This window comes from Bipolaris maydis, assembly GCF_028858645.1.
Source record: "Bipolaris maydis strain C4 unplaced genomic scaffold PSV08scaffold_1, whole genome shotgun sequence".
NCBI lineage: Eukaryota > Fungi > Ascomycota > Dothideomycetes > Pleosporales > Pleosporaceae > Bipolaris > Bipolaris maydis.
This window is the reverse complement of record NW_027093857.1, coordinates 1,938,856-1,960,659: the sequence shown is the minus strand read 5'-3', so window position 1 is coordinate 1,960,659 and position 21,804 is coordinate 1,938,856. Positions and strand designations below refer to the sequence as shown.

Sequence of the window (21,804 nt, the reverse complement as noted above, 5' to 3'; positions counted from 1 at the left end):
GTCTGCTGCCAAGGCGCCGTATTGTACAGATAATCCGTGTGAAATTGTAAAAAAAAAAAAAAAGCAAACTGTGTAACGGGGTATAGAACACTGCCCTGAAGCCGCCCGCTATGATGATCCGAATGCGCCACATTCATACAAGAAACCCTAGTTTTCATACCATGAATCATAACCCATTATCAATCTCCCTGTCAGGAGCGCCATCCATGTGGAGAAACAAGATGGACATGGTGTACACAAGGCCTTGCCTACTTGTTGGCTTTGCTGACCTTGCCTGCCTTCTCGCCCTTCTGAACAAGGACAGGAACTACTCGCTTGTCGCTACCAAGCAGGCGCGCAAGCCGAGCAATGTAGTACTCCTCAAACGTCTTGCTAGCATCCATCTTGACCTCATCAGCTGCTAGCTGCTCAAGGCGCAACAAAGCGCGGTTGACGGCGTCCTCGACCTCCTCAGCCCAGTTGCTCTTTTCCCTGACGCCTTCGCTCCTCAAGCTGTCGCTGCCACCATGAGCCGCCGGCTCGACGCAAGATGTGCCCATCTCCATCAGGGTAGAGGGAAAGCAAGGCGCAATCGAGCTTGCGGGCAAGTCATCCGAGGTGAAGCTCAAGTACTCAGCGATACGTGGGTTGGCGGCAGGAGAGCCCAGGGCGATAGGCACTGTGCCCTCGGTCACACTGATCGGAGTAAGAGACCTACAAGCGTGTCTGTTCTTGCCGCTATCGCTCATTACCTCCGAAACGCTGGCAACGTCGGCCTCGTCATCTTCGGCAACCGAAGGCTCGGGAGAATAGCTGACTGATCCCGCATCTCCTTCATGCTGACGTAGCTTGCGGTTGTCGAGCTTCAGCTGAGCGAGTCTATCGCCGATGGCGCTAAAGCCGCGGCCGCGAGTCGTAGGGTTGCGGTAGACGATGGAGGGCTCCGGGGAGCCGACTACAGGTGTGTTGATGGGAGGGGAAGGATAACCGGCCTCTTCGGCGGCTTCGTTGAGCGACTCTTGAATAGGAGCAAGAATCTTAGCAACGGCGGCGTAGTCCATCTCTGGTGGAGGATCGACGGACTCATTGGCAAACGGAGTACCGACAGGCTCGGTGACTGGCGTGGGATTGGGCGCTGACGGAGCATCCGATTGGCAATCCAGCGATGTGACCTTATTCATCATGATGGAAATCATTGCTGAAGTCTTGGTAGCAATATCTGGCGGGTTGCTGCGTCTTGTGAGTATGGCGGAGAAATACTCGCGCTGTGGTTGGTCGGACAGAAATCGAGGCAGGTGGAGCAAAAGGAGCAGCAAGGAGCGATTGCCTACATTCAGATGATGTGTTTTGAAGCCTTGGTGACACAATAAACCTTTTCGCTGATACTGTAACGCGAACAGATGTTACGGTAGTAGTAGTAGTCGGTCTGAGCAATGGGAGCGCAGTGTATGGGTGGGCAGAGTGGGGAGAGGTAAGAGCGTCTGTCTTGGAAGGAGCCAGAAGCCAGCTTGTAATCACTACCAAACGCTTGACAAACAAACAAACGGACAATTCCAAGGACCTGAAGTCCGCCTATCCTATGAAATTCTGCGCGGCAGGTGACCCGTTTGTGTCCCGTGCGATGCAGTTCTCCTTCACTGTGACATGACGTCGGTATTGCCCGACGGGGTCCTGAAGACTGAAGTGCTAGAAGGTAGATTGTGGAGCGCAATCCCAGATGCGACTGCTGCTCCATCTCCACCTGTGGTCAGATTTGCAGCAGGACGAGCGCTTTCATCGCATACCGCATGACTTCTCCCCCAGCCGTTTTTCTGTGAGACAATCCAAGGCACGAGGTTGTAATAAGCTCCGCAAGCAAAGATGCCAATCCAGAGAGCCAATTCGGTGCCATAAATCACCATCCCTAGAATGTCCAGTGTAGGTTGGAACAAGACGGACACCAATGAGAAGACATCGCCTAGGGCATCGATGGCTACAAAGATGAACGAGATTCCTCGAACAGTGCGAAAGAGGTAGATGTCAATGTAGTGCCGCATAACCCCAGCTGCAAGCAGACTAGCCGAAGCAACTGCCATGAGGATACTAGGCCAATGCAGGTCCTGGCGCTGAGCATGTCGTATTGCGAATATGAGGCCAGTTTGCACTCCACCCATAAGACTGGCTATGGGGATGACCACCGCAAGTGAACGCAAAACAGACCAGTTCTGCAGGGTGTCAGTTTCACTCATGCATTGGAATCTAGTAGTTTCCTCGAATCACCTTCTCATAATAATAGCACTGGATCCACGTGACGAGACTCAGGACAGTGAGAATCTGAGGCTGTATGCGCAAAGCAATGTTGTAGTCTTCAGCAATGTTATAAACACCCAGGGGGACACCGGCCCAAGCCCACAAAATCATCATTGTGGGTTGCAATCCGGTTGCATTGTGTCGTCTGTAGTTTACAACAATTTGAGGTATCAGCTGTAAGATATTCAGCATTACCATTGGGTATAGGATGACGAGGAAGATATGTAACTACATGCTACCCACACACACACACATACCTGAATAGACCAACAGACCTACACCAGTCAGTATATTAGTCCTTCCACGATAAGGGTTCACGTACTGCTCCCATGGTCCCCAATACATTGGCAGCTACCGGGACGTCCATTGTTAATGGGCAGAAGATAATGAAGCGTGTGAGCAACTAGAAAATTAGCAGCACGTGGTGCACTACTACACCTATGTTTCTACCAATCAACGTATGAGCAGGGTCAAGTTCGCAAGAAGTTGCATCACGTCACGTCCCGTCCCTGGAAAGCGGAAGCGGAAGCGAAACCAAGAAGCAAGGATCAGCCTTGCTGCCGCCATGACGCTCTCTTAACTCCGAGGCTCCGACAATGGTGGAAGGGCTTAGAAATCGCCCGACCTAACGCTGCCACATTTGTGCTGTGCTCAACGCAAGAAAAGATACTTGGGGAAGAGAGAGAGAGAGAGAGAGACAATGGCGCAGGATAAGCTGGATACGAGCGAGGCGAAGGATATAGAGGGAAGGCCTGGTTACAAGAAACTGGCAAATGGCATCATACTCGGTCCAGACGGCAAGCCGTAAGTACCTTATTTCTGTCTTTCTCCATGTACCTATGAGCAATTGCGCCGGGCAATATACAGGCCTTGCAATGGCCATAGCCCTTTGTCGCGTGTGTGTATGCGAGGAGAAGTGAATGCTGACGTTTAGTTTGCCTACACTGTAGATGTCGCACCTGCAACGATGTAGCTTCTCTATTTGCAATGTCGGGCAAAATGCCCACGAAGCGCACGCAACCCACCGCGACCACGACAACTGCCAAAACTACCCCCACACTGCCCGCTGACTGCCCGCCGGACGTGGAAGCCCTCGGTCGCTCTTCGTGGACACTCCTCCATTCCATAACCGCTACATACCCAACCAACCCGTCTCCTCAACTACAGTCGGAAACCCAGTCGTTCCTCTCCACATTTGGCAAACTATACCCGTGTTGGGTGTGCGCTGAAGATTTCCAAAAGTGGATGCAGAAGCACACGCCGAGGGTCAGCAATCGCAACGAGTTCGGCGAGTGGATGTGTGAAGCGCACAATGCAGTCAATGAGAAGTTGGGCAAGGAGACATTTGACTGCAAGAGGTGGGAAGAGAGATGGCGAACTGGGTGGAAGGATGGCAGGTGCGACTTCTAGGTCAAACCAGGAAAGCTACCTCGGCCCATGTGCGACCTGTACGATTATGTGTATGTGATAGTGGGCATCATTTGTGTTTGCAAAGCGAGGACGCCGCCACTCTTGTATAGCTAGCATCAAGGACGAAAGCATTGGGCGGTGTTTATAGACCACAACGATACCCCCAATACGCAAGTTTCGTGTTAGACCATCTCGTGCATTGTGAACAGGGACACCAAAATAGCCAGGCAATTTGCAAACAAGCATGCATTTGTGCTTATTGTCATCTCACACTGTGACGACAGAAATTGCTCATAGAAAATATTCGAAGCTCAAGCTCATATCCGCGCACCTCTGCGCTGTCATGCTAATGTGTTTCTTCTGCTGCGAATCCAAATGACAGGAACATGGTATGCCACTTCTCACATGCTAATGCGCTCAGACTAGCTGGCTGCAGACAGGTTGCGAAAATGGACTCGATCGTGGTATCTTTGTATTAATCCCGCGCAAGGGCCAAAGGCGTGAAGGTATTTATCGCATAATCTCCTGGTAGATGAGGACTGCGTGTCTGTTAGCTTATGCTCGACGTGTGAAAACTCGTCTGGACTCACGCTTCAACTGTTCCTTGGTCAGGTTGTCCTTGTTCTTGTCAAAGTCGAAGAACTCCTCTGGAATGGGGTCCGCGCCTGGCTCGTCATCTGGGTCGTGGTAGGGCTCAAGGTATGGGTGCTTGAGCGCGTCCTCGACTGAGATGCGCTTGACTGGGTTGAAAGCCAGTAATCGCTCGAGCAGGTCAAGAGCCAAATCGTTTGTCTTGGGGAACATGGCCTTCCAGGGAATCTTCTTCTTGAAGGGCAGAGATCGGATGTATTCGCGAGCTCGGCGGGACTTGATACCGTAGTAATCCTCCATGGTGGGCGTACCGAGTACGTCGAGGATCAATGTGAGCTGGTGGTGGTCTGGCAAAGGTTAGTTTCTCGGAGCTGATCTGGAGGCACTGCGCGCGACTTACAGTCCTTGCCTGGGAAAAGAGGCTTTCCGCTGAGCATCTCGGCGAGGATACATCCCACGCTCCATACGTCGATTGCTTTTGTGTACTCCTTGAAGGTAAGCATAATCTCTGGCGCACGGTACCAACGAGTGGCAACGTATTCGGTCATGAAACCCGAGTTGTCCTCGGTCGAAGCGGCGGATCGAGCGAGACCAAAATCACAGACTTTGAGATCGCAGTTTGCGTTGAGCAGCAAGTTGGAGGGCTTGAGATCGCGGTGGAGGACGTTTGCCGAGTGCATGGCCTTGAGGGCGCGTAGGGTCTGGTAGATGAAGTACTGGCAGTGGTCGTCGGACAGCTCCTGTGTGCGAATGACGCGATGCATGTCCGTCTCCATCAGTTCCTGAGCAGCAGGTTAGAACAAAAGAGCACATGCAAGTCAGTCCATTTGCGCACCTGAATTAGGTAGACCTCGGTAAAGGTCTCGTAGTTGCGGGGCTTTTGGATGTCTAGAATGGAGATGATGTTTTCGTGGTTGAAGTAGCGCAGCAGCTTCATCTCTCGCAGTGTTCTCAAGCAGAACATGGAGTGGTCAAAGGGCGTAATCTTCTTAATGGCAACCTTCTGGCCCGAGGGCTTGTGCAAGGCGGAGCTGTGGTTGTTGTTAGGGGGCTGAAAGCAGGCCATTGGCGGGCGAGACGTACCATACGACACCGTATGCGCCCTCTCCTACAACATCTTGGATGTCGTACTGCTCCGAGACGTTGAAGGAGATTTTCCTGGAGCTGCCGCTTCCTGCTGGTGGCATGGTGGCGGTTGTGGTGGACGGCTGCGCGAGGGCGCGGTGGGTTGGGAGCAGACGAGTGGAGGCTCAGATGGTGGTGATGGTGGTTGTAGTGGTTGCGGGGCTGCGGTTGCGTTTGTGCGGAGGGAGGGGTGGGTGAAGAGACGAGGGAGGTGGGCGACAATGTAGAGAGTGGGAGAGACAGCTGCAAAGAGGTGTAGGTCAGCACAGGCTGTACATGTCATCAAACAGGCATTGTTCGCAAGACGGAGGGTGTGCTTTGGGCGCTCATGGTGAAACGAGTCTGTGTCAGACACAGAGTTCAGCCCCACGTGCTTGTCTGCGCGGCACGAGCAGCCAGAGCAGCAGCAGCAGCAGCGGCGGCGGCGGCGGCGGCGGCGATGGCATCGGCACCCGCAATAGCAACAGCAGCACAATTGACTGTGTGGACGACGTGGGCGGCGGCTATCTTGGGCGCCACTGCACAGCGGCGGCGGCGCCTCTGGAGGGGGAGAGGACATGGATGACTTACCAGACAGTGGCGGGACGGCCGAGGGTTGTTGCTGCGTGGTGTGCCCTTGGAGGTCTTGTGCTGTGCTGCTTGTTCTGGCACTGGCTGGGACTGCCCGCGCAAGATGGAGGCGAGTGAGGCGGTGACAGAAAGGGGAGAGAGATGGTGGGGCAGCGTGTGTAGTATGGCCTGCCAAGTCCATCCCTCGCAGCTCCGCCCTCTAGCTGTACTATCACACGCCCGCGCGGGAAGCGGCACAAAGCGAGCCAGCGACTGTGGCTGTCGACTACGCCCTCCTCCCTGGCTGCTGGCGCACGGCGGCGTCGCTCGCGCTGGAACATGACGCCGGCATCAACAAAGCGGCGCAACGGCGCATGTCTTGTTGTTGGTGGTGGTGGTGGTGGTGTTCCTACTCCCCTCCCCCTCCAGCCAGCTTACTTGCTTACTCGCACGCCCGCTGCTGTCTAGGATGGGAAGGCGGGGTCGGCCAGGCACCATCCATCCATCCATCCACCATCCATCTATTGCAGGACCTCAGCTAGCAACAAACTCAACACCAACATGCTACAACAGACCACTTGAGACCGGCGATACAGTCCAGAATATACTCTGCCGCCCCAGCAACAGACTTTGGCTAGCCGCCCTGTGATCCAGCCACTGTGTGAGTTGCGCGACTCGCTCTCGTAACCCCTCTCCTTCTGTTTCGCCAGGCCGGCCAGACACTTCCGCCTATCGTTTCTAGGCCACTACGGCCAATACCTGAAACTGCTCATCTGCGCGCCCTACTCCCACCCACTCCTGCAACGCCTATACTTAGCAGACCCACTATGAGACCAGCCTCACCATGCGCCCTCCCCTTCTCCCGGACCCATTGGCTCCTCCGCACGCACATGGCCACCCCCATCACTGTCACAAACACAATGACTCTTGTCGTCCCGGCACCCTGGCTTGCAGCCTTTGCTTCATCGTCTTGTCACTAGCCCTATCCCCGCCACGCATCTGCAAGCCCTCTTGTGCGCCTCCGACAGCACAAGGAGAATAAAATCGCGCCGCCCCTCGTTGTACACAAACATGACGCTTGTTTCAAGTCGAAGCTCCGCAGCCTTTTCCAGAAGCCGTTTCAACCGGCAATCGATCCGGGCGGGAGCGTCGGCGCAACCCCCCCGCCCAGTTTTCTTTGCAATCCGCGAGCACCAAGCCCACATGCCGTACCACCCTGTTCCATGTATTTGGACCGGGTACGTACGTAAGCATGACTGCAAGGTCCCGTCAGAACCATACAAACGCCGCCAACCGACATCTCGCCGTCCAACATGGCTACTGCAATTGCCGGCTCACTTGGCTGGGCTCGAATGCGCCCAGCGCATCTGCGGTGTTTTGCATCAAAATACATACGCCCATGTGCCTCCATACATGCTGCCGACGAGTGTCCAAAGCATCAATTGGTTCAAATAGCCATTCGTAGAAACTAGTAGTAACTAACGGTAATGTTGTAAAATTGCAAGTCGCTAAGCCCTTCTCATAGGTAGAAAATATCAACATCCGCACCATGCCGTAAAGGCCAAGAAAACGCCCTTTTTCACACCTTTACTCCTACATACACCGTGTCGTGTACTACAATCTTCCTGTGTCGGTTTTGCCCTTGGGCCGAGCAGGCCGAAACTGATGTGTAGTACTCATTGTCCTGCCATCAATTGTTACGTCCGCTCAACCACGCCGGGAGTCATGCCGATGACAAAGAGCCCTTGGGTGGGTATTGCTGTCCCTCTTGTTCGATCCGTGGTCCGCATGTGCACCACTGCTCTGACGGAACGCTCTCCATGACACCAGCAATGTGCTTTCCACAGCCCCACCAAGTGACCTTGTCTGCAAGGTGTCAGCAATGCCTTGGTAGGATGACATGTCAAGACACATCTGTCTGGCGGGGATGCAGGGGGAGCGGACGGAGAAGACGTACGGCACGAGTCGCATGAAGCTTTCTTACACATGGTGATTATTCTGTTGTAGGTATTCGGTCCACCTTTTATGTAGTGTCGTAGTATATATACAGGTAGGCAGATAATCCGACGATCAATCTCGCTAGTATACAGAGTAGAAAAGTAATCTTCAGGTTTTTTTTAAAAAAAAAGACAACCACGTCTTCCCCATATGTATGTACCTCCACTTCCACCTTTATATAAACAAGAAAATCCCACATACGCGTACCCACATGATGCTATCCATCCTCTTCGGCGACCTCTCTGGGTCGCCCTCCACACCCGGACGCCCCAAGACCGCAACTTTGGTTCTCGGGCGCGCCCCGGTGATTGGCCCGCATGCGCTTTCCCCCGACCATTTTTTCCTAGTCGCCGACTACAAACTCGGCGACATTGCCCTTTTGAAACGCACATACCCACCCCTTTCCCTTCTTTCCCTTGTTCTCCTTCTTCCTCATTCTTTCTACACTCTGGTCTCTCGTATTCTTATCCCTCCCCCTCTCCGTCATGGACTGCAGGGGGGTTTAGCCTACGGGTGAGGCGTTTAAGTTGAACCTAGTTTTCGCCGGGGTTTTCTTTGCTCCGGGAGCTTGGAGAAACAGACGGCATGTATGTATACAGACATACATACATACATACATAGTAAATCCCGTGGGTGGTTTTTTGGGGCATTGTAATCCGGTTGCCAAAGGATGAAATCATGCAAGCCATCAAGGAGAGTTAGTATGTGACAGTATAGTAAGTAAAATAGATTGCATCTCCACCATGCACTACTACACACGGACAACATCGGGGAATTTTAACTCCTCTTGGTCCGAGACGCCTACGCTAGATCAATGCTCTAGTATCTATGTACCGTGTAAAAGTTCATGACCATACTTCTTAACACTTCGCCGACCAACTCGTCAACCATACTATGTAAACTTTGATATACGTACATACACACAAACACATACGGTGCTGAAGATCAATGCTTCTAGTCAAAAGTAATCTTCGTTGCAGCCTTGGCATTCTCCGTATCCTTGTAAAAGGCTCCATACGCCCCGTGTTCCTTCTTCTTGACCGTCGTGCCAAACTTCATCAGCTCTTCCGGCACGGGCTGGTTCGCTGCCTTGAGCACATTGATCAATCTGCAAGAAATTCGTTAGCTTACGCCTCTCATATTGCTGACACATTATACAAGAAAGGAGTAGAGGGGTAGAGGGGTAGAAGGGGGGGGGAGGGCGACTCACGAGCCAGAAAGCGCCTTGTCGTGTTCGGTAAACAAGGTAATAGCCAGGCCTTCCTTTCCAGCGCGACCTGTCCTGCCAATCCTATGCACGTAATCTTCAGCTGTCAGCGGGAAGGTGACGTTGATGACTACTTTGACGGCCGGAATGTCAAGTCCGCGTGCAGCCACGTCTGTCGCCACGAGCAGCGGCACATGACCTTCTTTGAACGCCGCAAGTGACGCACTGCGCTTTTCTTGGCTCAAATCGCCGTGAATGCCGCCTACGCGGAAGCCCTTCATTCGAATGAAGTTCTCAATGCGCACTGCTTCCTTTTTGTACAAACAGAATACAAGGATGCGATCTTCCTTATTTTTGCCAGACTGATATTGCTTGAGCAGCTGCAAAAGACGCTGCTCCTTGGCGCGGGGATCCACAACCTCGACCACCTGCTTGATGCGCACGTTGGCACGAAGCTCTCCAGATTGATTGTCGCCGATGGTGATTCGCACCGGCGAACTCATAAATGTAGATGCAAGGTCCCGAACTGAAGGAGGCCAAGTAGCGGTGAACATGAGCGTTTGGCGCTTCTTGGGCGTCTGCGAGATAATCTGTCGGATTGCTTCTTCGAAACCCTTGTCGAGCATACGATCAGCCTCGTCAAGGACTACGTACTCGGCTTTGCTGAGGTCCGCAGAACCATCACTAATCAAATCGTTGAGACGACCCGGTGTAGCAACAACAATATGCGCTTTGCGGCAAGCAGCAACTTGCGGGTCCTTTGGTACACCGCCGTAGACACAGACGACTGAAAGTCTGACAGGTGTCGCCAGGGCTACTAGTTGATCATAGATCTGGACCGCCAGCTCACGAGTAGGTGAGACAATGACAGCCTTGATACCCTTCCGCTTGTCCTTGGGCAATGCGGCGATGTTGCGCACGCAAGGCACACCAAATGCCAACGTCTTGCCGGAGCCAGTCTCGGCAACACCAACCATGTCCCTTCCTGCCAGCAAAAATGGCCATGTGGCTGCTTGAATAGGTGTAGGGGCGCTGAATTTGGAGAAAAAGGCGCGTAGCGTATCGTCGACAGGCAAATACTTGAAGTTCAAGATGGGACGCAGCTTGTTGCCAGTAGGCTTGGGGTCCTGGATGGTCATGGTGTTCTTAGCCAGGAAAGCATCAATCTCTGACTGAGGAAGCTGTGTCAGCTCCTTGCTCTCCTCGTATTGTCCCGGCGCTGCATTTGTCTCGTTCGTCGCTGCGGGCTCCACAGTGGTGATGGTGATGGTGGTTGGTGGGGATGTTGTTGAGGGTGTGGACTCGGCAGCTTCTTCACCCTTAGCCAACGCCTTCAGTCGCTTTTTCTCCGCTTTGCGCGCTGCCTTCTCCGCGGCTTTTATGGCTTCCTCGTCTTCTGCGACAGCGCCATTAGAATCTTTTACTTCAGCCTCTGCTGCCGCCTTCTTGGCCTTCTTCGCTTCTTTGGCTTCCTTCTTGGCCTTCTTTGCCGCCTTGCGCTCGGCCTTTGACAGTTTATCATTGTCCTCTGAATCGTCCGCGCTCTTGCCGTTCGTTACCTCGTCGGCGTGGCCATTGGTGTCTATCGCGTCGACGGGGGCGGATTTGTTGAGCTTCTTGCTCTTGTCCTTCTTGCTCTTCTTTCTTGAGATTTCGGGGACAGTGGTCGCGCCGTCTTCGGCGACAACATCGGAAATTGGTCGTTTACCCATCTTGTCGATGCGCAATGCTATCCGTGCTGGAGCAGCAAAAGAAGGTGGAAAAATCACTTTTTTTCGTCGGCGGTCGGCATTAGCTCCAATCGATAAGACACGCGCTAGTCCAAATTGTCCAAGTACGCGACCCTGAACAGAAATCTCGCGTCTCTGCGCCTCATGATGATCTTGCCCATGTGTGCGGCGATTCAGACTAAATATCGTCTCTAGACTAGAGCTTTCTTTTCTGCTCTCGACAACTCTAGCCACTAGTGAGAAAAGGCTGAGTGACCATGCGCTAACTGATCTTTGTTCATATTTCCTCGCAACCAAGAGTCATGACCACTGCCAGGCTACTGCGCACAGGAACAATATCTAGGTTTTTGTAAGCGGTCATGTCGAACGTGACGGTGCTCAGGTGCTGGCCAGCATGCGTTGATGCGATTGACTGGTCCCCAGACGGCATTATCGCGCTAGCGTCTGACGAACGTGTGGAGCTGCTTGTACGTTTCTTTGGGAAAAAGAGACCTCAAGATGACACGGGCTGATGGTCTTGTAGTTTCCAAATACCGTCGATTTTGATAGGGACCAAGTTCTTCCACAGTGGCAACATGTTCCCCTCAAGGTACCTCTTTTCTCAACTGATGAGCTGCCACTCAAAGAACTCGCGCCACTATCCAACTATTCTATTGGCGAGGAAATATCCAATAGCGCTCCTCTCAGTATCGCGTGGTCACCGAAGGGGCTTGCAAAGCATCGGAAATGCGCTCTTGGCGTTCTTACCACGAACCTGACCCTTTCTATCTGGTCAGCCGAGGGTAAGCCGCAAGATGAATCAAGCTGGTCCCGGCAGCTCATCATTAATGATGCGCTCGCTGAGCATTTTAGCGGCTGTGATGAAGAGCCTAACCACTTGACGGTATCACCCAAAGAACAGCTGCGCTTGCGAAGCCGCATTCGGGCGTTTGCATGGGCACCTGCTCTGCCTTTATCCGAAACAATTGGAATCATTGGGACTAGTCTGATGTACTCTCGACACTTTCTAGCTGTTTCCAACGATGACAACCACCTAGTTTTTGTGGCAGTTGAATCACCTACTTCTACCCTAGGGGTTGGGCGATATTGGACAGCGGAAGTTCTGACTCATGAGTCGTTGACATCAAACTCAGATAGTATCCTCTCGGAACCATGCGTGTTTGAAGATGTGATGAAACAACAGCGGTATATATCTCAAATCGCCTGGAGTCCGTGGATTCTGTTTGACGATGGCTACCGTTCGGTGGTTGTGTACGCTACGAACGAAGACGTGCGGGCAAGAGTCATTAAGCACCAGGCCGACGGCATATGCACGGAGAAGGAAGTCGTGTATCCTGGATGCGAATTGCGGTACCAAGGCCCGATGACATGGTCGCCTAAGATCGAGGACGGAAATCGACTCAAGCTTGCCCTTTTTACGAATGCAGGGCTTGTCTGTCTTACCATATCTGCCTACGACGGTTCCGTTATTGAAACAAAGACACACAGTCTTGACGGGCGATGGGACCAGATTTCCGGTGCGGTGTGGGATGCTCCTGATGATTCGACATGTCGTTTGCATCTAAGCTCACTGCTTTCAACTCTGCACAACCAAACATGTGCCCTTGAGATATCTCCCGAGGGCTTCAAAAGCCTTGGCAATCCCAGCTGGCGAGAGAAGATTGAAAATAACATTGCACTGTTCAGCGTTAAAAACGGGCTCAAGGGCAACAGCAAGGCCAAGGTTTGGGGCTTGTCCAAATCGCCACTAGGGGATTTCATTGCAGCGTGCAATAGCGTGCATCCATCCAACATGATCGAGTATGGTATACCTGCGGATAGGAGTGGGACGGTTGCGATTAGTTCTTTGCGAAATAGCAGCGAGGAGCGGGAGGCTTTTCCCAAGGCAAATGTCAGCGCAGAGGGGGTTAGCTATACGATCCGTAAGCTGGCAGAGGACAGGGTCGAGGATCAGGACGACATGCCTGCGTTTGCTGAGGAGATTGTGCAAAAGCTTACCAGGGCGTATCCAGCTCCCCGCGTTGCCGAAGACTATGCAGACAGGGTTCGTCTGTATGCTGACGCAGGCGATTTGAACTCACTGATCCAAGCGTTCAAGACGACGGCCTTTCTCGATTCGCATACACTCAAAGACCGGTATACAATACTCGTCTCGCAAGCCTGCAAGATGGGGACGTCACATGAGCTCGAGAGAACGTTGATAGCGTATCGTCTTGCCAATGCAGTGCACAGCCTTCCGGCATCACTTGTGAATTCAGCCTTGAGCGCGGAAATAGTAGCTCAGCACCAACAGCTTATCAAGCTTGTCAATGCGGTTATGGGATACGGCTCTTCAGAGAGCGAGAATCGCGTAGAGTCTAGTGCCTCAGGTACAAATGAGTCTCCAACGGTCAGTACTGAGACAAGCGGTAACACCAATGATTCGCGACAAGAGGCTGCGGCGGCGTGGGAAGAAGAGTGCGACTTTTGCTCTACTTCGATACCATTTACCGACTTAGTTTCAGCTTCGTGCACGAATGGACATCAGTTTGCGAGATGTGGATTGAGTTTTCTTGCCATCCAGGCACCCGGTATCACAAAGTACTGTGGCATTTGCAGCACACCATTCTTGAGCGACGAGTATGTGATAGCCCAGGAGAGTGTGGAAAAGAAGAGCGAGGATGTTGCAGACGATAGGGCGATGGAGGAGGTGGGCAGCTTGCAAAACGGAAGGGGACAAGAAAGGCTGGAGCAGGGCAATGATGTAAGTCGAGAACAGGACAGGGATGTTGAAAGAGATGGGGCGGATGAGGAGGAGGAAGAGGAGGAAGAGGAAGAGGAAGAGGAAGAAGAGGAAGAGGAAGAAGAAAGGGAGCTTCCTATCACGCTAGGACGAGTCGTGTTCCTGGCCTGCGATGCTTGCGTCTACTGCGGCGGTAAATTCGAGGGTTGAATGCAGGCAGTCACAGTAGACATGTGGTGGTCGTTGTCGAGCGGTGTTATCGTGCTCGGGGTGGGGCTTTGCGCATGGATGAGTCTAGTGATTGAGTGGGCATAGAGGTACAACCAGTAGCATCAAACATGAGTGCCAGCTAGATGTGGAGGATGATTTGTCTGCGCATCCGGATTGAGATTGCTGGTACATGCTTGATGACAAGATATACTTTGTCATTATCCTTGCAGGAAGCAGTTAGCCACCAACGCTTGGCTGATGACTCTGGGGCTTCGATTGTGGGACGAGGAGGAGAAGGGATGTGTTTGTTGGAGCTGATGCAGGCAATTGCTAGTAAGAACCCACATGCTCGGCCGTGGATGCTGGCTATTTGTGGAGTGTTGCCGAGCCCCGTGTTACATGGATAGACTGGAGCTTGCTTGGCCGCTATCGGGCGTCGACTGGCAGTGGAGACGTAGTCGGTTGGTCGATATGGAACAGCAGGGTCTTTGGTGCAGTCAGGCCGGAGAGGAAGGGGGCTTCTCGCAGGTTCTGCAGTGAGGGGCGACATTGGGGGGGCAAGGTGCAGTAGTAAGAGCGAGGGTAGTGTACCACGGGTGGCTCGACGGTCGCACAAGTGCCTCAGCCCACACTAAGCACCGCACAAAGCGCGCAGGCCAATCACAGGCGCGGGATCGGGCGGCCGGTGGGGTTGCCTGGAAAGGCAATTCAGGGCTCGGGGGCGGGGCAGGCGTGGCCGTTGGTCGGGCGAGGCCGCCACTGCATTGGCACGCCCGCACAAGTCGCGCATTCCCTGGGTATATAACATTTGCTTCGACACCACCTCTCCCTTCTTCTTCTCATCTCACACTCAAGCTCTCAAACCCTCTCAAGCCAACAATCAACACCCTCAATCCTCTTTTCAACCCAGCCCAACCAACCAACCAACCAACCAACCAACCAACCAACCCCACCATCAACATGAAGGGTAACTGCGGCTGTGCCTCCGGTGCCTGCAACTGCGGCGCCACCTGCAGCTGTGATGGATGCCCCGTATGTCACCCTTGTCTCTGTTCTCCATTCCGTTCAAATGCTAACAACCCTCCCAGGGCAAATAAGCCACTGACTCGATGAGTCGAGTGCGCAAACACAAGACGTACCACTCCGTGAGTGGCATCACAGACTGCTTATCCTACCGGGACAGGCTGCTAATACACTCGCCAGACAGTCTCGTCAAGACAGACACTGTGTCGCGGCAATCAATGCAGAGAATGTAGCAATTAGCATTGTATGACTAGGAGGGGATCAAGTCAAACGGGCATGAGACCATGAATACAATTGCTTTTTCCTTACGATATTTGTGTATCCGAACGTGTGGTTTATCTTCTAAGCCATCTTGATTTCGCCATCATGTGCTGTCATTATTCGCTGTCGCCCGTATCACCGTGTCAACCCTTATCCACAACACACGGTCGCATTCTCCTGCATGCGATCATCACCGCCTTTGCTGACCGTGAAGCTCTCCCAGCCGAAGATGAAGTAGCCAATGTACGCCCCAATGAAAATGCAGATGATGAAGTATCCGTTATAGTACATGGCCAACAACATGACAAAGTAGGCCACTGCAAACGCACAAGTGTGTAGCAATGCCCGGACTGCTTGTTGCAGCATCGTCGGCCTGAACTTGGCCTTGACCACACCACCCATTGTTGGACTCGCCATCTCCGCCGGCCCCGCGCCCTTGCTCGTACCCGGAACGATGCCGTCCGCAGACGACGACGACGACGATGAGAGGGCCGCGGTACCCGGCCCAAGTGTCTTGCTGTGCTGCGTCACGATGAAGTGATCGTACTCCTTGGCCGCCCGCCGCAGAAACTCGAGCAAGATGACGAGCAGAATGACGCCGATGCACGAGCCCGCAAACATGCCCTTGGATCGTATGTGCCATGACTTGGTGATGAAGCATGCGTCGACTACGTTCCAGTTCCACAGCATCTACGCCCCAGTAGTTAGTCATTCGCACTACATTCTCTCTGTAAGCGAGTTAGATCAAGGGGTGCTGCGTACGCTAATCTTGCATCCATTTCCCATTCCCATACCGCCCATGTCATCCATGTTTGCTGATGAGGTAGCCATGGGGGCCATACTACTCATTGTCGCCATGCCCGTTGACATGCCGGCGCTCGTGGGCGCTGCCGTTGACATGTCCATATCTGCTGTCTTGCTCGCTTTGGAATCAAGGCGGTAGTAGTAAGTCGAAAGATGTTTCGATCACAGATCGTGAGTGAACGGGGTATAGTGATCAGGTGCGGAGATATATCGAGAGAGAAGGCGGTGGGGTGAGGACTTGTAAAGATAACGCTTGAGCAAGTTTTCTTTTTTCTTTTCTTTCTCGTCTTTCCCGTGAGCACTTTTGCGCACGAAGGTGCGGGCTTCAAGTGGGAAAGAACAACCAGTAAGATTGGGTGAATCCAAAGGGAAAGCGCAGGGATCGATGCACGTTTGCCTCTTCGCTGCGTGCACTTTTGTACAATTCACGCTTTATAGTTTCTGTGTGCGTGTGTATGTAAATTTAGACTAGAATCAGCGGCTTGAAGGATAACAAACATAACTAAAAAGCAAAAAAAAACTGTCACTAGAACGTTGCTACTTTTATACTTGCTCATCATGGCTTCTCATAGCCTGTCCCAGGACACCACATTGTTTGGCGCGGCAAGGATGGTTGGGGGAGAAGGAAAGAATTTCCACCTCGCGAACCACAACATGTGCTTGGTATTACACAAGCGCCTACTTTTAGAGTACTGCTTTCCACCTAGTCACTCCTATCGCGTGTCACTGCATCGCCTGACCTCCTACCCACACTCATAGCATATTCCCACTTCCCTCCGTCCTAAGCGTCCTAAAAGTCCCAGAAACACCTTCACCGCGCAGCCCGCCATGCCGGATGCGGTTTAGCTGCTCATGCAGATGAGAAGGTTTCCAGGTGAGCATGTTTCACGCATACACGCACGATCTTGTCTTGACAGCCCTTTAGATAGTCAAAAAGGGTTTACTCTTGTTGAATTCTGCATACTTATTGGCTTTCTAGTGATTAGCGGCATGAACAGGGGAAGAGGGGAGCGGATGGGGGGGAGCGGTCCATGTATCTCGCATGTGCTGGGATACACTCTTCCCACACGTGTAATAGATGAAGTGCATGTTGCAAGTGCGATAGAGGCGTATTCCCAACAGTGTGGAAGCGATGCATCGAGTGGGGCTCCGGAATATAAAGGATGCAAGGTGCATGCAGCATGGGAGAAATGGGCACATATACGGTGCTCGCTTCTAGTCGCTTCACAAGTAAAGACCCAGACATAATTGGCATCCTGGGCATCGATGACTCGATATTTTCACATTGATGACCTGCTACGTGACTGAATATATACATTTGAGCAACCAGTCTTTTCTACCCACTCACTGTCTCATTTCTACCAAACGGATCAATACTCGGGTCCGTAATGCGCACATGCTCAATGAAGCGCGCGATATTCGTTGCGTTCTCGGCATTATAAGTCTTCTCAACCCAATGGAGCATCATATCAATGCCTGCCGTGACGCCCGACGAGCTCCAGATGGGCGGTGAGCTCGAGTTGTCCTCGACCCATCGCGCGTGCGGCACCCAAGTCGTGTTTGGGTTATTTTGCACCGTCGACAACCACGACGACTTGTTCGAAGTCGCCCTCTTGCCGTTCAAGATACCTGAACGCGCTGCAAGAGCGGATCCCGTACAGATGGTAAGCACTTGCTGCACTTTTGGCGTCGTCTTGCGAACATACTCCATGGTAGCGTTGAGCGTGGTCGGATTGCGCCATCCTGGTCCACCGGGTATAACCAGCACATCGAGGTCTGGTGCAGTCTCAAATGTATGTGTTGGTGTTATAGACGGGTAAACTGATGAGTTCAACGGATTCATGGCTGCCAATGCGGGCCGCGTAGTCACCGGGTCCAGAGTCTCGGCAATGTAGACAATGTTTGTCGGATATGATCCACCAATGAATTGCAGGACTTCAGATGGCCCGTACAAGTCGAGCATGTCAAACATGCGGAATAGAACAAAACCATAAGTCTTTGGCACATTGGCCCCTGACGCTGCTTTGTGTCAATGTGCTGTGCTGTTGTATACTGACAGGTATGTAACATATACCTGTTGCAACCATGGTGAGCTGTACCCCAAAAAGGGGAACCAATCCCTGTAAGAAGCCCATTATAGTAAGCAAGTTGGTTCCGAGGATCAATGTCTATGAGTGAGTTATGGGAACTGTTAATTAGACTGCTAGACCTCAACAGGCACCGACTCCTTATGTGCGCATTCGACACTGCTTGTATTTCTCAAGCGGTGTCAGCATCCAACGCATTCATCTGCTCTAATTCAAATAAAGGTTGCCCTCTTGGCAAGAACCCCGTAGTCTACGAATGACAACAACGATCAGAACAAGGTGGAACAAGGCGCCCAACCCATGCCCAATCTTAATCACTCCATCATGCTCATGTGACAGTCCAGTTTTGGATACTTGACATATTTTCATATATCTAGCAATGATGAGAGGCTAGAACCGCGCCGAATTGCGCAAGTTTCTGCATGAAGGAAGGCGTTTAATCAAATAGGCGAGAGGCCTGCATACAAGGCGTGGAATCCGAGTAAAGCTAAGTAAGCGGATTAACCCGACTAGGAACATCGTCTCGTCTCATTCTTCTTTGTACTTGATCGGTATCACGATTTATTTATCAAGTGTAGAGAAAAAGTTATGATGAAAAGAGATATTGGTATTGGTATAGCAAAGTGCAAGCCGCCTTCCGATCGGCCTTTTTCAAAAAAAAAAAAAAAAAAAAAAAAAAAAAAAACTCAAAAAACCATCCTTGCGCCACACGCCCGACACAGTTTCCTCCATACACATTATTATGTGGATGACCATTCAATCTTACCCAACTATAACGACATAGAGAAGAAGAGAGAGAAAAAATGATACGAAAACAACCATTTTTCTTTACAAAATACTTTGTACACCCTACGCTTGCGCCCGAATGGATCGCATCATGCTGATAACAGGAAGAAGCCTGCGCAGCTTATTCTTCTCACCCGGCTGAACAAAGTGTGTGTCTTGTCGGCCAAGAGATCCAGTCTCCACGGGCGAAACAGCTACCGTAGCGCCCTTTTCGGCCGCAGGATCGCACGCAATGACCTGTGTCTTCCTGCGTACGATAGGAGAGCCAATGGGCGATCGCATCTTGTCGGCGATGGGGGAGAACATGGCTTGTCTGCGGCTGATGGGCGAGCAAACGACAATGGGTCGCTGGCCCTCGCCTGCCGACGAAGTAACGATAATGGGACTGTTCTTGCCCACGACCGGCGAGCAGATAATGATTGGCTTCTGCTTCTCGTGGATTGGCGTGACGAGGACAATGGTGCTCTTCTTGTTCTGGTTGAAGACGCTGACCTTTTCCATGGGTGTAGTTCCGGGAATGATGAGCTTGGGAGGAGCAATGGTACCAGCTGTTTCGGCTGACTTGCGTCTTAGGCTGAAGTATGATCCATCCGGTCCATCTACCCAGGAGCCTTCAAAACCTGGGGTTTGTAGAGCCTTCCTGGCTACTTGGGCTTTGGCGAGGTACATGAACTCATCGCCCTCCACTTTGATCATGCAGTTGTGCCAGGGTGTTGGGAGCTGGTATTCGTACACGGGATTGGGCTCGAGGCACGTCTCAAGCGAGTCAATTGCGCGCACCTTGTCTGCTGGCAGTAGACGAATGGCAAATTTGGGACCCGCGTTATTGTGTGCGTGGATCGACAGACGAACGTAGTTTGGAAGGAGGAGCTCCGTCAAGTTGGAGTACGCTTGGTTTCGAGACATCATTTCCTCTGCTACAAGGGCAGCCGTCTTCTTCTTCTGCTTGCCGCTCAGAGACTTGACTGACGGGATGTCAGCCAGATCCTCGAGCATGAAGCGCGTCTGGCCTCGGTAAAGTCCAAGAGCATCGGGTTCTTGCTGCTCAATTAGCTGGCGGATGTATGCACGGTCGGGTCCTCCGATGCCGAGCATCAGTTTGCGACAGAGCTCAGCTTCACCGGTGAGCTTCGTCTTGACGGGATGAGGCATCTGGTGTGAGTTTTTTAGTAGCTTCTGTAGGCCTAGGAAGCCATCAGAGTCGGCCGCAAAGATGTTCTTTAGGCCCTTGAATTTGATAGCGGGAACAGGACCAGTGTCCTCTGGGTATCGTTCCTTGTATATCGCTGCCATGCAAGCATCATATGTGTCGATCATCTCATCGTCAACTCCAACTGCTCTTGGTTAGTTCAGGTCTTGAGATGCAGCGTTCAGTACAAGACTTACTGCAATCGGAAAAGACGTGGCCGTCATTGATAACCCACATGGTTGCGCCTGGTGCATACACGCCGTTCACCTCTTGGATGAAGGCGTGAAGCACATCCATGGCAATATGCTCAGCCAGATCTGGCATGATACCGCCGGCCTTGTTTGGATTCGGCGACTTGCAGGGAAAGGCAGGTAAGGCTAGTTGGATTGGAAGGTTCTTGTCAACATAACCGTAAACGCGGTTCAAGAACACCTCTTTACCGCACACATGCCACTGGTCATCCTTGGAGATATTCTTGAGTCTCCGCTCGAAGATTTCGGCAATGACTGCACAGGTCTCGCGGTGCTTTTGAGCCCATGGTGTGGTTGATGTTGAGATGTGAGCAAATGGTTGAAATTCGGTCTCAAGGAGGACGAAGCGCTCTGCCCATATCCCAAAGCCATCGACTTTGACAGACTTTGGCCTGGAAGTAAGAATGCCCAAAAACAGACCATTTGCGTGCTGGATCTCGGACACTTGTGTGTTGAGTTCTTCTTGTTGATATGATGGTGGGAAATTTGAGCGAATGTGTAGAAGAGCTGGAATGCTGGCGTTGATCTGGAGAGTCTTGATGGCTTTGCCAGAGGGCAACTGAAGTTGACTCCACGACGCGTCAGTGGAGCATACAATATCTTTGAGTTGTGTCCATATTTCTGGGAGAGATTTTGAATTGCTTCCTTCGACAGCTAGGAGTTCACCTGCAGTATCTCTCCAGTACAGCCCCTGGATGCAGTGATAGGTGTTGATGGACTTGTTAAGGGGCGCCATTGTGAATGATTAAAGATGGGTTGCTAGAAATTTCGTTGAAGTAGGGATGATGGGGGAATTGAACAAAGGAAATAAGAAATTGAAGATGCCAGTGGCTTGAGTGGCTAAACTGTGGTGAAGGGTGGATGTTCAAGTGCTACGATACCAACCCATTGGCTTCTATATATCAAAGAGATGCAAAGCATGTTTCCAAGCATTGCAAAGGCCATTGCTCCACAATGTCAAAGCTCAATCGGCGTGCTGTGCATGGTATCTAGGCAAGCCACCCATCGTGCGTTCCGCACACCGACTGGAACGCTAATTACAGTAGCTTCTAATCTCGCTACACATAGTCAGCTCAGAAATTCCCCGCTTCGTTGGGCGTACGGGGAGGCAGTGCGCTGGACTATTGCATGCTTTGCTCCTGCGGTGCCCCCGGGATGCATAACTTGGCATGCGCTGCGATGCTAGTAGGGGCGGCTGGAGCGAAGCGGTAGGCAAAGGCCAGCCGTCAGGTATCGGCGCAGACGTTACAGTGGGATTCAGCTGGTGACTATGCGGCATGGCCATGGGCTGAGTGGTCGTGGCAGCGCTACAACAACCTCCAGGCCCGCAAGGACGTTAGCGGCCCTTGGCAGCAAGCCTGAGAAAGAGGATGCCTACCCTTGCTAGTTAAACCGCGAACCATTGGCCATAAAATGCCAAGTCTCGTTCAAAGCCTCCAACTTTACCATCAGAAGCTCTCTATTATCTAAATGTAGGTGCATGGGGCTTAGAGACATACAGGGGTTGTGCATTCGGGCATCTCGCTTCAGCCGCTTTCGTTAGAGAGCACCGCCCCCATGTAGGGCTGAAGATGGTAGCCGCATTGTTCATGG

The 21,804-nt window shown here is 52.2% G+C and overlaps 9 protein-coding genes across 9 annotated transcripts; 2 read left to right on the top strand and 7 right to left on the bottom strand.

The window, feature by feature from the left end:
* Positions 1 to 248: 248 nt before the first annotated feature.
* Positions 249 to 2,661, bottom strand: PSV08DRAFT_376312 (uncharacterized protein; the record flags this gene model as incomplete). Its single annotated transcript, XM_066093322.1, has 6 exons — positions 2,591 to 2,661; positions 2,526 to 2,543; positions 2,239 to 2,442; positions 1,764 to 2,183; positions 1,529 to 1,720; positions 249 to 1,364 (listed from the first exon to the last, which is right to left on the bottom strand). The coding sequence occupies exons 1-6, from the start codon at positions 2,633 to 2,635 to the stop codon at positions 249 to 251; spliced, it is 1,995 nt and encodes a 664-aa protein (XP_065949981.1). The 5' UTR covers positions 2,636 to 2,661.
* Positions 2,662 to 2,901: 240 nt separating this feature from the next.
* On the top strand, positions 2,902 to 3,863 carry PSV08DRAFT_257451 (ERV/ALR sulfhydryl oxidase domain-containing protein). The gene is made up of 2 exons (XM_014222920.1): positions 2,902 to 3,072; positions 3,219 to 3,863. Exons 1-2 carry the CDS (start codon positions 2,969 to 2,971, stop codon positions 3,676 to 3,678), a joined length of 564 nt encoding a protein of 187 aa, XP_014078395.1. The 5' UTR covers positions 2,902 to 2,968; the 3' UTR covers positions 3,679 to 3,863.
* Positions 3,864 to 4,272: 409 nt separating this feature from the next.
* PSV08DRAFT_257444 (mitogen-activated protein kinase-2) lies at positions 4,273 to 5,124 on the bottom strand (the record flags this gene model as incomplete). The annotated part of the gene is made up of 3 exons (XM_014222919.2): positions 5,105 to 5,124; positions 4,670 to 5,051; positions 4,273 to 4,616 (listed from the first exon to the last, which is right to left on the bottom strand). Coding segments are annotated over exons 2-3 (706 nt in total), but the record flags the coding sequence as incomplete, so codon positions are not given.
* A 2,530-nt stretch (positions 5,125 to 7,654) lies between these two features.
* On the bottom strand, positions 7,655 to 7,988 carry PSV08DRAFT_257431 (uncharacterized protein). Its single transcript, XM_014222918.2, has 2 exons — positions 7,901 to 7,988; positions 7,655 to 7,809 (listed from the first exon to the last, which is right to left on the bottom strand). Exons 1-2 carry the CDS (start codon positions 7,929 to 7,931, stop codon positions 7,667 to 7,669), a joined length of 174 nt encoding a protein of 57 aa, XP_014078393.1. The 5' UTR covers positions 7,932 to 7,988; the 3' UTR covers positions 7,655 to 7,666.
* A 667-nt stretch (positions 7,989 to 8,655) lies between these two features.
* Positions 8,656 to 10,860, bottom strand: PSV08DRAFT_398083 (P-loop containing nucleoside triphosphate hydrolase protein; the record flags this gene model as incomplete). The annotated part of the gene is made up of 2 exons (XM_014222917.2): positions 8,656 to 9,049; positions 9,152 to 10,860. 2 exons carry the CDS (start codon positions 10,858 to 10,860, stop codon positions 8,896 to 8,898), a joined length of 1,863 nt encoding a protein of 620 aa, XP_014078392.1. The 3' UTR covers positions 8,656 to 8,895.
* Positions 10,861 to 11,237: 377 nt separating this feature from the next.
* Positions 11,238 to 13,817, top strand: PSV08DRAFT_376299 (transcription factor IIIC subunit delta N-term-domain-containing protein; the record flags this gene model as incomplete). Its single annotated transcript, XM_014222916.2, has 3 exons — positions 11,238 to 11,345; positions 11,402 to 13,238; positions 13,311 to 13,817. 3 exons carry the CDS (start codon positions 11,238 to 11,240, stop codon positions 13,808 to 13,810), a joined length of 2,445 nt encoding a protein of 814 aa, XP_014078391.1. The 3' UTR covers positions 13,811 to 13,817.
* A 1,295-nt stretch (positions 13,818 to 15,112) lies between these two features.
* On the bottom strand, positions 15,113 to 15,935 carry PSV08DRAFT_257417 (Ctr copper transporter family-domain-containing protein; the record flags this gene model as incomplete). Its single annotated transcript, XM_014222914.1, has 2 exons — positions 15,113 to 15,784; positions 15,857 to 15,935. Coding segments are annotated over 2 exons (619 nt in total), but the record flags the coding sequence as incomplete, so codon positions are not given.
* Positions 15,936 to 17,155: 1,220 nt separating this feature from the next.
* On the bottom strand, positions 17,156 to 18,112 carry PSV08DRAFT_406593 (class I glutamine amidotransferase-like protein). Its single transcript, XM_014222913.2, has 2 exons — positions 17,973 to 18,112; positions 17,156 to 17,917 (listed from the first exon to the last, which is right to left on the bottom strand). The coding sequence occupies exons 1-2, from the start codon at positions 18,031 to 18,033 to the stop codon at positions 17,235 to 17,237; spliced, it is 744 nt and encodes a 247-aa protein (XP_014078388.2). The 5' UTR covers positions 18,034 to 18,112; the 3' UTR covers positions 17,156 to 17,234.
* A 682-nt stretch (positions 18,113 to 18,794) lies between these two features.
* Positions 18,795 to 20,947, bottom strand: PSV08DRAFT_193114 (Pyoverdine/dityrosine biosynthesis protein-domain-containing protein; the record flags this gene model as incomplete). Its single annotated transcript, XM_014222912.1, has 2 exons — positions 18,795 to 20,105; positions 20,158 to 20,947. The coding sequence occupies 2 exons, from the start codon at positions 20,945 to 20,947 to the stop codon at positions 18,835 to 18,837; spliced, it is 2,061 nt and encodes a 686-aa protein (XP_014078387.1). The 3' UTR covers positions 18,795 to 18,834.
* Between the last annotated feature and the right edge of the window lie 857 nt (positions 20,948 to 21,804).

Bases quoted from the DNA above. Each gene is read 5' to 3' on its own strand.
- PSV08DRAFT_257431 (XM_014222918.2), bottom strand. From the start codon at position 7,931: ATGTGTAAGAAAGCTTCATGCGACTCGTGCC. The intron at 7,810-7,900 runs GTACGTCTTCTC...GACACCTTGCAG, and splicing joins AGCTTCATGCGACTCGTGCC to ACAAGGTCACTTGGTGGGGC.
- PSV08DRAFT_406593 (XM_014222913.2), bottom strand. From the start codon at position 18,033: ATGGGCTTCTTACAGGGATTGGTTCCCCTTTTTGGGGTACAGCTCACC. The intron at 17,918-17,972 runs GTATATGTTACA...GACACAAAGCAG, and splicing joins GCTCACCATGGTTGCAACAG to CGTCAGGGGCCAATGTGCCA.
- PSV08DRAFT_257451 (XM_014222920.1), top strand. From the start codon at position 2,969: ATGGCGCAGGATAAGCTGGATACGAGCGAGGCGAAGGATATAGAGGGA. The intron at 3,073-3,218 runs GTAAGTACCTTA...CCTACACTGTAG, and splicing joins CTCGGTCCAGACGGCAAGCC to ATGTCGCACCTGCAACGATG.